Raw genomic sequence first — 12,545 nt, forward strand, 5'->3', positions numbered from 1 at the left:
TTCAAGTGCCTAAGAGGCAAAGCTTTAGCTTCGTCACGAGGAAAGAAGCGTCCTCTGACGCAAACCGCCGGAAACCTTCCGGGGTACTGCGGCATCAACTCCGGGAGGGGTACGACAGTCGGCCTGACGCTCTGGAAAGGGGCTTAGATCGTGGTCACTTTCCTAATATCTAAGTGCGTTTGACCCATTTTATATCAAAGCAAAAGCATCACTTCCTAGTTTCAAGTTAGGCGTCCAAAGGCAGGCGGCGTTTGGTGTGAAGGGAGTCGCGGCATGCTAACAGCCGCCTCCTGCTTCCCAGTCTTTCCCTCCGTGAGGCTGTCGCTTAGCTTCTCTGTCCGGGTCTGGGTCGGCCCTACGGAAAAAAATGGACCAGAGGAGCAAAAGGTGGGGGCGAAAGAAAGGCCTGGAGGGTCCCCTCAAAGCGAGGCAGACACCAGCTAATCCCGTCTTGGGCGAGGGCTTCACGGCCTAACAAAACATCCCGCCCACCACCCTCCGCTTTCTCGGCCCCGGTAGCCTCTGAAAGCCAGAAGGCGGGGCCGCCAGATCTTCGCGCGAGACTAGCCACGCGACTTCCCAGAAAGCCTCAGGCAACATCTTAATAGCATCCTGGCAGCCGGTTTGAGCGGAAGGGTGGGCGGGGCTTGTCCAGCTATTTAGTGGCACTGGAGGCCACGCCCGAATCGGAAGTGACGGAGTCGAGCTAGCGCGTCGAAGATACCTCTATGGTTTTCCTCCCGTTCTTGAGTCGGGAAATGGCCGCTGTGTAGTTACAACAGAGATAGTCCCGGGAACGGCGCTTCGGAGTGTCAGGTAGGCCTCTCGCTGCGCTCAGCTCACTCAGAGGGGAGTGCCTCCTGAAGGCCAGTTTATATTTTTTGAGTCTTTTGTGGGCTGTGACGGGTTGGCGGCAACAGAAGAACCCAAGAGACGTTGCGCCGTTATTCTTGGGTTTCTCTGTCAGCTTCCCTTAGGTTTGAGAGGCCTTATGGGCCAAGAAGATGGGGGTTGGGGTGAGTAGCGTGACTCGTGCGCGCGCGCGCGCGGCTGCAAACCTGGCTCGAGACCCGGAGACCGCGCGGCCTTTTTGTGCGCGTGCGCATCTTTCTCTGTTCAACCCTTCCCCCATTCTCTCCGTCCGGACCCCTGCGCGCGTCCGACTGAACGCTCGCCCCGCGCACGCGCGCTTCCTCCTCTCTCTCCACCGCCTTCGGCTCCTGAGGCGGATGGAAGTGCCAGTTGAGTTCCCCTCTCAATCGCTGGGATCGCCACCTTTCTTCCCGACCTTTGGGGCTTTAATTAAAAAAACTATGATCTGTAGCAGGCTACACTGGGTAGTAGGTTCACCCGTTTTCGCGTAGTGTTTAAACTCAGTTTCCCCGACCTGACGCTACCATCGGTTTACGCCCCGTTTTTGTTACTCTACTTTTGTCTTAGGACCCTCATGACTGACCCCGGCGTCCTCCTCTGGGCGTCGGTGTTTGGGGAAAATTTTCTCCGCGGTTAATCTTAACGGATCTCTCTGGCAACCCACTCTGTTTTGAAGCAAACGTGCGCTCTTGATTTTAAGGAGTTGGTGCCTCTATCATTTCCTATCATGGGGAGCGGACCTTTGCCAATGGATCTAAGGGTGGCCCTGCCACACTGGCTTAAAGAGCACTGGTTGTGCAGTAGTACTAGCGAAGTCACGTCCTTTGGGCAAGTGATTCAGCCCAAATGAATATATTGTTGGGTCAGAAATGTAACTGATAGGTAGAGAGTTTTTGTGGAATAAATGGGTGGGAGTGGTGCGTTGAGGTCAGGGACTTTGCCCACATTTTCTTTTCTTTGAAGATTTTTCCTAACAGAGTCAAGCAGCAGTATCTGCAACTACTTTTCTACATCAAACGATTTTTTTTTAGCGTTTAATAGTTGAAAAAAATCTATGGCTAAAGTTGAAAGCACATGTGACCAAACGGATGTAAACAATTAGCTGCTGAGACTTACATCCTTTTGCAGCAGCGTCTTTTTTTTTTGGTAATAATATCTATCCATCCTGTGAATTTTCATTCCAGTTGGACTCCAGTTGGAATAATTGGGCTACTGCTAGACAAGAAAGAACCTTTACATAGGAAAAACCGCCCAGGTTTATTTGCATTTGTATGTGATCCTAGCTACTTCAGGATAATTTGATAGAAAGGATTGTGTGTCTGAAATAACTCTTGGGGAAGAACCTAAATAAAGCCTGTCTCCTGATGCTGTAGCATCTTCGTTAAAGGATATCATGCTTTCACTGTTACATTGTGGTAAGCATTGAATTCCTCCTAATTCAGATAATTAAAATGGTGGCAAAGGAGATTTTTATTTTTTAGCTAAAGCCGATTATTGACTTGGAAGAATAGTAGTATTTTAGAACTTGGAAACAGACCTGTGAAAACTTGCCACTTGGTAGGATAAGGGCTAGCCGAATTTATTGAATGTCTTATGTGGGAGCTAGCTGTGCTGCGTACTAGTGAAGGCCTGGGAAATGGAGGAAGTCTTTTCGGTTCTACATAGAGCTTTGGATTGGGAGTTTCCCGAAACTACATTCAAAATCATTAGTTGAACACTAGCTAAATTCTGTGTAATTTACTAGTGATTTGATTAGCTAATTACCACTAGAGAGAAGGGAATCAAGAGGTCCAAATATCTCTGGGCAGTAAGTGTAAATATTTAGGTTACACTTACAGGTTATGAATTTAATTTTTTACATCCAGCTTCTTAACTAATGGTCAGGTTATCCAAGAGTCTTAATCATTTAATATTTTATTAATTGATTAATTGCCCCCAGGACTGAAAAAAACACAGCCAATCTACAGACAGTGAGGTGGTGATAATACTAGCCTATATTTGTTTAATATTTTTGAGTTCTCAGACACTTTAATTTTACTCGATTCAGTATTTCTCCATTTACACTGGGTGGAGGCCAGAAAGGCAGAAAACTTGCTTAAGGCCACGTGAACCAGGGAGTGGCACAACCTGGTTTAGAGTGCAGGTATTCTTTCCTCAGCTCCATACTTTTTTTTTTGAAGCAGGGTGACAAGCTGGACAAAAAACTGAAAATTTTTGTCTAAACATGTCATTTTTTAAAGCTTTAATTACGGAAATTTTCAGCCACTAAAGAAGGGAAAATAATAAACTCCCGTGTTTTCATCATCTATATTTAATAATTCTCAACATTTACCAGTTTTGTTTAATATTCTTTGCTTGTTTTGGAAGTGTCTTAAGGCAGAATTCTCATCATTATCATTTCTTGAAAGACTTTCGTGTAATGATTAATGCTATATCAAAAAATTAGAGTAATCTTACAGAACCTTTTGAAGCAGAATTAATAACCTGCAGGAAAGACTCACAAAGCAGGTATACCAGGAATGATAGCTAATGTTTGAGTGTAACTGTGTGCCAAGTATTAAGCTATTTATATTCATTAGTTCAGTTTGTTAAACGTTATCATTAAAGTACCATTATTAGCTGTGTTTTATGCCTGTGAAAATTGAAGTGAAAAGATTTTAAGGCAACTTGTCTAGTGTTGGACAGCTAGTTAATAATACAGGCCAGGTTTTTGAACCTAGTCTATTGGGATAATAATCATGGGTTATTACTTTTAGAATTATTACGGATGTGAATAAATTAAGCTACAAATATCTGGATCCTAAACTCCCCCAAATCTGCTAATATGAAGACTTGGCTCAAGTATGTTTGATAGAGGGTAACCTAAAGAATCCATTTTTAGGGGGTTTGATCTTGCATATTGTGTTGAGCCCAGTTGTTTTTGCTCCTTTTATCACTGTGTTCTACCTGATCATAATGTATTATCCATAAAAGATAGGCTCTGTTATTTTATTAAAAAAATAAAGCCTGATTTATTTTCTTGTGTTCTTCACTCATTGGTGAGTCAGTTGAAAAAAGACGCAGGAAGCAATTTATTCCCTGTCTCGTTTTACATCTCTTTTTACAATCTTAGTAAGTGATCTTGGTTGTACTAAAGGGAAGATTGATTTGGCGTTTTGAATTCTATATATAGGTTATGGCCACATCATGCACCTGTCTTGAGTATTGGAGACATCACAAGAGTTGGAATCAGGAGATCCTCAGTCAAATTCTGGATCAACCATTTTATGTTCTGTGACTATGGACAGCCTAACAGGGCCGAGAAATCTATTTTCTCCCCCAGATTTGCCCTTCTTGTAGATGGTTGAGCCCAAAATTTAGAGTTCAGAGACACTGTTGATTTTGTTTTCATCTCTCTCCCTCTGCTCCCCTCCGCTAACAGTCTGTGAGCAAGTAGTTTTGACTGTATTTCCAAACCAAATTCTAGATTAGCCTTCTTTTTCTATCTTTATTGCTACCACTTTATCCAGGCAACCATTATATTGAACTTCAACCTTCTAATTTGTCTTCTTGTTCTCCTGTCTATGTTTTCCATTCTCTACACAGCATCCATCTTAAAATGTAAATCAAGTGTGAATTCCTGTATCAGACCTTCCAGGGCCTTCCCGTTACAGTTAGAATAAAATCCAAAGTCATCATTCTGGCCTGCTTACTAGATACAATTAGATCTGGTCCATCCTTCTTCCACCTTATCGCATACTCTCTCCTTTATCATAGTACCTTAGCCTTCCCACTGATCTTTTGTCCTGATTTTGCTAAGTTTGTGTCCACTGTTTAGAATCCTCTTCTGTGGATCTTTGCAATGTTCCTTGTCTTTAGATTTAATGTTGCCTTCTTTAAGAGGGCCCAGGGACAACCTTAATAGTTGTCTTTTCCACCCCTTGTTGGCATATCACCTTGTTTTTTTTGTTTTCTTTCTTCCCTCCCTTAAACAAGCTCCAAGAAAGTTGGGAACTTAAGTTACTTAAAATGCCAGTGCTAGAATAATGGTGTCTGTCATGTAATGGGCACCAAGTAAATTCAAACGAATTCTGAAAATGAGTTCTCTTCATTTGAAAGATGGGGTCATTAATACCTAGTTTAGGAGATTATGAGGACTAAATGAGATGATTTGCAATTGAGGGTTACATGAGATGATTTGTTAAAGTTAAACATGCAGCACTTAAAATCAAATCATTTCACAGTTCTTTGCACATAGTTGGTATTTAGATGTTTAGTTTGCTATGGTTTGCTGGTTTCTGTTCCTGTAGTTGGTTTTTGGAGGGCAGGAACCTTTTACATAGCCATGTTGCCAGTAATAATACCTAGTACACTGCTTTGTACATAGACTTTCATTTAAAAAAATTAGTTGGGTTTATTATAGTCTTTATACTGACTATATTAATAATATTGTTAGATGTTAAGTATATTTTATGTTAAATATTGTTAAATACAAGTAAGTATATTGTGTTATATTTTACATATGACCATTGAGTTCTTGGTTTGGGTATTTAAATATTTGTAGATTGTGAACATATATTGTTCTGCTATAATATCCTATATCCCCTCTTCCTTACTTCGCTATATCTAATGTGTGTTTTCTTTGAGCTTCAAAAAATCATGACTTGGAGTAAAGAGGGATTTGGCAGTTGGTTCTTCTCTGGATATATAGAAATTAAAATTAGCCTTTTAAAATTGTTTAGGGAAGTGTTAGCTAAAATGAGCCAATATCTCTTCCAGCAGTAAATTGAATCAAGTAGTGTTGCACTTCTAGGTCAGAATAGAGTTTTATAACAATACACTGACTTCGAGATTTAGTTTTCCCTTGCCCACTTGGGGGATTTAATGTTTTTAAAACTAAACATGTATGCACTTTAGAAATATTTTTGTTTCTGTATCCATGGTCTTTTGTTTCTGCAACTTTTTGTTTTAGTATGTTTCTCTTAATTACTAGGTTCTTATTCTTCCTAGCTTGAACCTTAAATCTCTTAATTTCTCCAGTTCAAGGACCCGGGTTATTTTGGGGACATTTTTTCTTGATCCACCAGTTTAATCTTATCATTTATTTCCAGTTTCATTGCATTTTTAAATTAGGTTTATTACTTGGTAAGATTCACAGATTTTCATATTAATGTGTTTTTTTTTTTAATTTAAGCTTGTTTATGAATCCCTTGAGTGTTAGGCTTGTATCTATCTTGTATTTTTTAATTTAGTTTCTGCTCCTCCAGTGTTTTTGGCTGTCCCCCTTGCAGTAATCATTAATCACTGAATGTTATTCACAAAGCAATTTTTTTACTGTTGATAACTGATGATAATATTTTGTGCAAAATTTAAATTAATTTGCATAGCATTAGTAAATTGGTTTAGGAAGAGTATCAGCTTCCAGAAGATACTTGTTTCCTTTACTGGCTGTGCTTTTATTGGAATATCTGTACATGTTTCAAAATGATTTTAGTCACATGCTTAGTTACTGTGATGGCTGTACATGAATTAAAAAAATCAGTTTCAGATAAAACTAAATTGTTTGAAAGGAACTATCCAAGAGATGAGTAGCAGAGCATTAAAATAAGCTTGTAGCTTAGGTTAGTTATGAATTGCCATACTGTGAATACTGACACATACATGACATGATAGAGAAGATGGCATTATGTTAGTCACTTCGGAATTTTCTGATAGGATGGTAACATAGCCTCTGTTTTCTGAAGCTCAGATTGCTAAAGTTATAATTCAAGTATTAAAAAGTAAACATGCTGTCAGTTGGATGATGCAGTGCTGCATTCTGATTAAAACAAAGTTTCTTAAGCTTTTATGGTTATTTCCTAAATCAGTTTCTCCTTCTCTGAAGTCATTAGTGCCTTTATTAAGATTTTATTGCAGTCCCGAGTGTGATGCATTATAAACATTGGGCATTTAATTTATCATAAATCAAACTCATGTTTTTTTATCTTTGCTAGGAATTTGAATTCAGAGTTTAATTTCTCAGAACATTCTCTCCAGAAAGAATATTACAGTACCTCAAAGACTTCACTTGACTGCTTGATCCTGCATAAAACCCAAGGTAAGTAGCATTCATTTTTCTAATTCTCAGTTTTGGCTTACTTGAGAAAATATGACTACTGAACTCAACAATTCAGTCTGATTAAAAGTGATGTGGTTTGAAGCTTTTATTGTTGATGTTTTTGTTGGTTCTTAATATGAAGGAAGCCAGGTTTTAAGTCAGCTTAAAGAAAAAGATTCTTTATCTTTCCTACTTCTAGGTTGTATGTTTGCTTTTACTTCTAGAAACACGTCTACTTAAAGACTGAGAACACACAAAGCTATTTAAAATAAACAAGACAAAATAACCCTGTTTAATTCATCTTCCCTTAATGCACACAAGAGGAGTTCCATAACTTAGCTTTTTTCTCCTTTACATTGGTGTTAAGGTAATTAAGTTGATTATTTATTATTTGCTGAATATTGTATTAAGTGTATTACCTGTATCAACTCATTTAGTCCTTAATGCATCTCTGAGGAAGGTGCTTTATGTATTTCTTACTTAGACAAAACTGATGCTTGTAATTTGAGGATAGTTGTTTTATTTTGAAATAAATCTTTAAGACCTCTTGAATTTGTCATTTGTGTTTTATGATGAGGAAGTATGCAGACATTGTCTATTCTATAATTCAACTCGCCTTAATACTTGTAAATACTACAAATATGAATACTGAGCAAAGTCTAGGTAGGTAAAATTAAATGCCTTCAAAAATATTTGGTTGTAGGAAAATGGTTTAAATTTAAGGCAGTTGCAGGCTATTGAAAATTCAGTGAGTTGATTTTTATGGCAACAATTACTTTGAATAATAGTAAGTGAAAATTTGGAAGTAGTTTAGCAGAAATAAACTTGGGAGCTATATATATAGGTGTTACACATTTAATTTTGTTGAGCATTGATCTTCTAAGTCAGGTGTGTGTTACCGATGTCTTCACCAGTGAAGTCTGATTATTGTATTAGGTAATAAGTAGTGTTTAGAAAAATTAGAAAATTGGTGCCCAATTTACCTTTTCTTGTAGTTCTGGTATCTCTTTTTACAGCAATCTCTCCAGTTTCTCTTTTATCCTTTTTTGTGTACTTAACCAGAAAGCTACCTGAGAACTAAGGTATTGTCACATAAGCCCATTTTTATTCTGCAGTCATGACTGTTGAGAGCAGAGCCATGATTCCAGCAGTTCACAGACTTAGTGACTTTTATTCTACTAAGAAACTAATTCCACCATTCCAGATAGTATTGTATACATGGAAAGGTCAATTTAGCCCTATTTCAAAGCCATAAAGTACTTATGACAGTCTGGTAGGTTTTTCTTTAGAATTATGCCAGTTTTATTTTGTTCCAGGTTCCTAATCTTTTACACTCTGATGATAACTTATCTTTTTTACAGGAGAGGTAGGTATTTGTATTGGGCATGGAATAACACATAACATGATGCTGCAGTCCGGTATCATTGTTCTTTTTAGCTTTTGCAGCTGCTGACTTGTGGATTGAGGCACATTAGGTGGGGCAGTCCATAGAGATCTTCTGTTGTGTCTTCAAATATGGTACCTGTCATGCAGTGGAAAATAAAGCTTTCGTCAGGGATAATTAACTGTTTCAGTACTCATTTGAAAATAATGATGATGAAAAATACCCCTTGAGAAGCTTTTGTCTTGTAAAATTCAGTTTGTATCTGAAAATAAATAATAGTGTGAAACTTCCTCAGTTATATTGCTGATTTTAACCTTTTCTTATTTCTCATTTGACTAGAAGAAAAGAAATGGGTCGCTCCAATTCTAGATCACACTCTTCAAGATCAAAGTCTAGATCACAATCTAGTTCTCGATCAAGATCAAGATCACACTCGAGAAAGAAGAGATACAGGTGAATTACTGTGCTTTTAACTCTTTAAACGTGGTAATCATAGCTAATATTCATGGAGCATTTATTATATACAGACACAGTGCTAAACTCATTAATATATTTTATTCTTAAATAACCGTGTGAAATGGATTATTGTTATCCTCAGTGTTGGAGATACTGAGAATTGTCCAAGTTGGAAGCTGGTAAATGGCAGAGCTTAGATTTGGATCCAGTTAGTCTGGCTTCAGATTTTATATTCTTACTATACTATGTACTATATTGTGGATTTCTTTGTATTTATAATGGTAAGAGATGAATTGGGTAATAATAAGACATACTTGGCAGTAAACAGTCTTTACATACTGTTTCATAGTTTCTTATTTCTGACTTTGAGGTTGCAGTCAGTTTATTCTTTAATTAAAAAATGATTAACTCTGGTCGTCTTAAATAGTGTTACATACTTAGCATAGAAAATAGAAGCCACAAGTTGAAAATAAGTGACTGCAATCTCATTAATTACTAATACTAGTTTATGATTTATCTGCATTACTTTCCTAGGCCTAATTTTATATTATGTATACACTGTTTTACTGATTTATTTTTCTATGCCATTAAATATTTTTCTACCTTATCACTCTAAGTGCCTGCATAAATACAGTGTAATTTATTAGTATATCCTGTTGGGTATGTCACTACTTTTTTCCTGTTTTCTGTGCCTTCATTCCTAAGGCCTTTAATTTATTCTGTCCATATTCACTTACTAATTAGACTTTTCATTGAAAACAGTAAACTTTTACATTGTATAAATAAGGAATTTTTTGAAATATGTATTTTTAGTTTTGACAATTTATTTACATGTTATATTCAACCAGAAGTATTTAGAACAGTAGGATGGAATAGTGTATTTTTCTTGCATTGATATTTATTTCATTTTTAGTTCTAGGTCTCGTTCCAGGACATATTCAAGATCTCGTAGTAGAGATCGTATGTATTCTAGAGATTACCGCCGAGATTACAGAAATAATAGAGGAATGAGACGACCTTATGGTTACAGAGGAAGGGGTAGAGGATACTACCAAGGAGGAGGAGGTAGATATCATCGAGGTGGTTATAGACCTGTCTGGAATAGAAGACACTCTAGGAGTCCTAGACGAGGTCGTTCACGTTCCAGGAGTCCAAAAAGAAGATCCGTTTCTTCTCAAAGATCCCGAAGCAGATCTCGTCGGTCATATAGATCCTCTAGGTCTCCAAGATCATCCTCTTCTCGTTCTTCATCTCCATATAGCAAATCTCCTGTCTCTAAAAGACGAGGGTCTCAGGAAAAACAAACCAAAAAAGCCGAAGGGGAGCCCCAAGAAGAGAGTCCTTTGAAAAGTAAATCACAGGAGGAACCAAAAGATACATTTGAGCATGACCCATCTGAATCTATTGATGAGTTTAATAAATCATCAGCCACATCTGGTGATATTTGGCCTGGCCTTTCAGCTTATGATAACAGTCCCAGATCACCCCATAGTCCTTCACCGATTGCTACACCACCTAGTCAGAGTTCATCTTGCTCTGATGCACCCATGCTTAGTACAGCCCACTCTGCAAAAAATACCCCTTCTCAGCATTCACATTCCATTCAGCATAGTCCTGAAAGATCTGGGTCTGGTTCTGTTGGAAATGGATCTAGTAGATACAGTCCTTCTCAGAATAGTCCAATTCATCATGTTCCTTCACGAAGAAGCCCTGCAAAGACAATCACACCACAGAATGCTCCAAGAGATGAGGCTAGGGGACGTTCCTCATTTTATCCTGATGGTGGAGATCAGGAAACTGCAAAGACAGGAAAATTCTTAAAAAGGTAAGAACTAATGCAGAGAATTTAGATTATAATCTTAATACTTCCGTTCTTTGAATTGTTTGGATTATAAAACAATTGCCTTGTGACATGTTTTAGCTATTTTTTGCTCATGACTTCTTTATAATTCAGAATGGTTTTTAACATCTGTTTGGTTTTGGAAATTAAGTGTTTTAAGAGGAACTGTATTATAGTGTAACCTGTATATGAACAGAAATGAGTTTGTAATATAAACTTCTAATTTTGCCTGTTGTCAGTCTAGGATTAAGAATATAAATAAGAAATTGAGTAGCATAAAGCATAACTAATGGCTACCACATGAAAACGATAAAAACTTAGAGATTAATTTTGTAAATGTTAGAGCATTGAAAGCTTATTGTGTTCTCTTCACTATTATAATGTGGCCTGCTTAAGTAATGCTGTTATATTACATGTTCTTACATGTGTGGTAATATAAGCAGTCCAGCTACCAACTTTTAATAAATCTGACTATAGAAAAGATGGTATTACTGACTCTAGTAATATTTTGAACAAGTACTTTCTCTAAATTTGAATTTCAAGCATTGCTAAGATTTGCTAAAAAACATAATGAAAACTGGTCACTAATTTAGTGTGACTGACTTTTAAGTGAGGAAATAGTGCAAGCATACTTACAGTGCTGTACAACCTAGGATTGATTTTCTTACTGAACTGATGCATAGTTTCTACTTAGTATTGTCAGAAATAATTTTCTACAGTAAAGTATATAAAATATTTTGTGATTCAAATAGTGTTTTAACTAACATCAACTACATTGAAGTTCACTTTTGTGAACTCATTTCTATTAGATAAGTAAGTGAAATAGTCTGGAATTTTTAGTGTAATCTTAAGTAGAATTCTAATAGATAAGTATATTTGTGATTCTTAAGCTCAAAAACTAAGCTGTGTGGTATGTTATAGAATCTGGAAATTTGGATTTGTTAGTGCTGAATTGTGGACTGTGACTATGATAGAACAAGTTTTTTGAGAATGGCTTTACTTCTTAAACTTCAGGAAGACTATTATGTAGATTTATTTAAAAACTCAGTACAGAAGTGCTGCATGGATTCTTTTAATGTTTCTTCAAAGTGGAATCTGAAAAAGCACTTTTCAGTATAGGGTTTTTTCCTCTTATTACTGATCCTATGGTATTGGGCAATACTATTTAAGTATGCACCTGCTGTACGGTTGATGCAATCCAGAGTTACCATCCTCTTTTTGCTTATTCACAGGTTCACAGATGAAGAGTCTAGAGTATTCCTGCTTGATAGGGGTAATACCAGGGATAAAGAGGCTCCAAAGGAGAAAGGATCAGAGAAAGGGAGGGCAGAGGGAGAATGGGAAGACCAGGAAGCTCTAGATTACTTCAGTGATAAAGAGTCTGGAAAACAAAAGTTTAATGATTCGGAAGGGGATGACACAGAGGAGACAGAGGATTATAGACAGTTCAGGAAGTCAGTCCTTGCAGATCAGGGTAAAAATTTTGCTACTACATCTCACCGGAATACTGAGGAGGAAGGACCCAAGTACAAGTCCAAAGTTTCACTGAAAGGCAATAGAGAAAGTGATGGATTTAGAGAAGAAAAAAACTATAAACTTAAAGAGACTGGATATGTAGTGGAAAGGCCTAGCACTACAAAAGATAAGCACAAGGAAGATGACAAAAATTCTGAGAGAATAACAGTAAAGAAAGAAACTCAGTCACCTGAGCAGGTAAAGTCTGAAAAGCTCAAAGACCTCTTTGATTACAGTCCCCCTCTACACAAGAATCTGGATGCACGAGAAAAGTCTACCTTCAGAGAGGAGAGCCCACTTAGGATCAAAATGATAGCCAGTGATTCTCATCGTCCTGAAGTCAAACTCAAAATGGCACCTGTTCCTCTTGATGATTCTAACAGGTACTTCCACATTGATGC

At 37.5% G+C, this 12,545-nt stretch overlaps 1 protein-coding gene across 7 annotated transcripts in view; it reads left to right on the forward strand.

The window, feature by feature from the left end:
• Positions 1–661: 661 nt before the first annotated feature.
• Positions 662–12,545, forward strand: part of BCLAF1 (BCL2 associated transcription factor 1) — a 28,874-nt gene continuing 16,990 nt past the window's right edge. For 3 of the 7 annotated variants that reach the window (XR_008992742.1, XM_036903708.2, XM_036903712.2), the window contains exons 1-5: positions 662–816; positions 6,846–6,949; positions 8,673–8,786; positions 9,703–10,614; positions 11,862–12,527. Coding sequence is in view for 6 of the 7 variants with exons in the window: in XM_036903708.2 (XP_036759603.1) it covers positions 8,683–8,786; positions 9,703–10,614; positions 11,862–12,527 (1,682 nt within the window). In the remaining variant the exon portion in view is untranslated. The remainder of the gene's footprint in view (positions 817–6,845; positions 6,950–8,672; positions 8,787–9,702; positions 10,615–11,861; positions 12,528–12,545) is intronic. The other 4 variants (XM_036903710.2, XM_036903713.2, XM_036903709.2 and 1 more) reach the window with 3 other exon arrangements.

This window comes from Manis pentadactyla, chromosome 12, assembly GCF_030020395.1.
Source record: "Manis pentadactyla isolate mManPen7 chromosome 12, mManPen7.hap1, whole genome shotgun sequence".
Lineage (NCBI taxonomy): Eukaryota > Metazoa > Chordata > Mammalia > Pholidota > Manidae > Manis > Manis pentadactyla.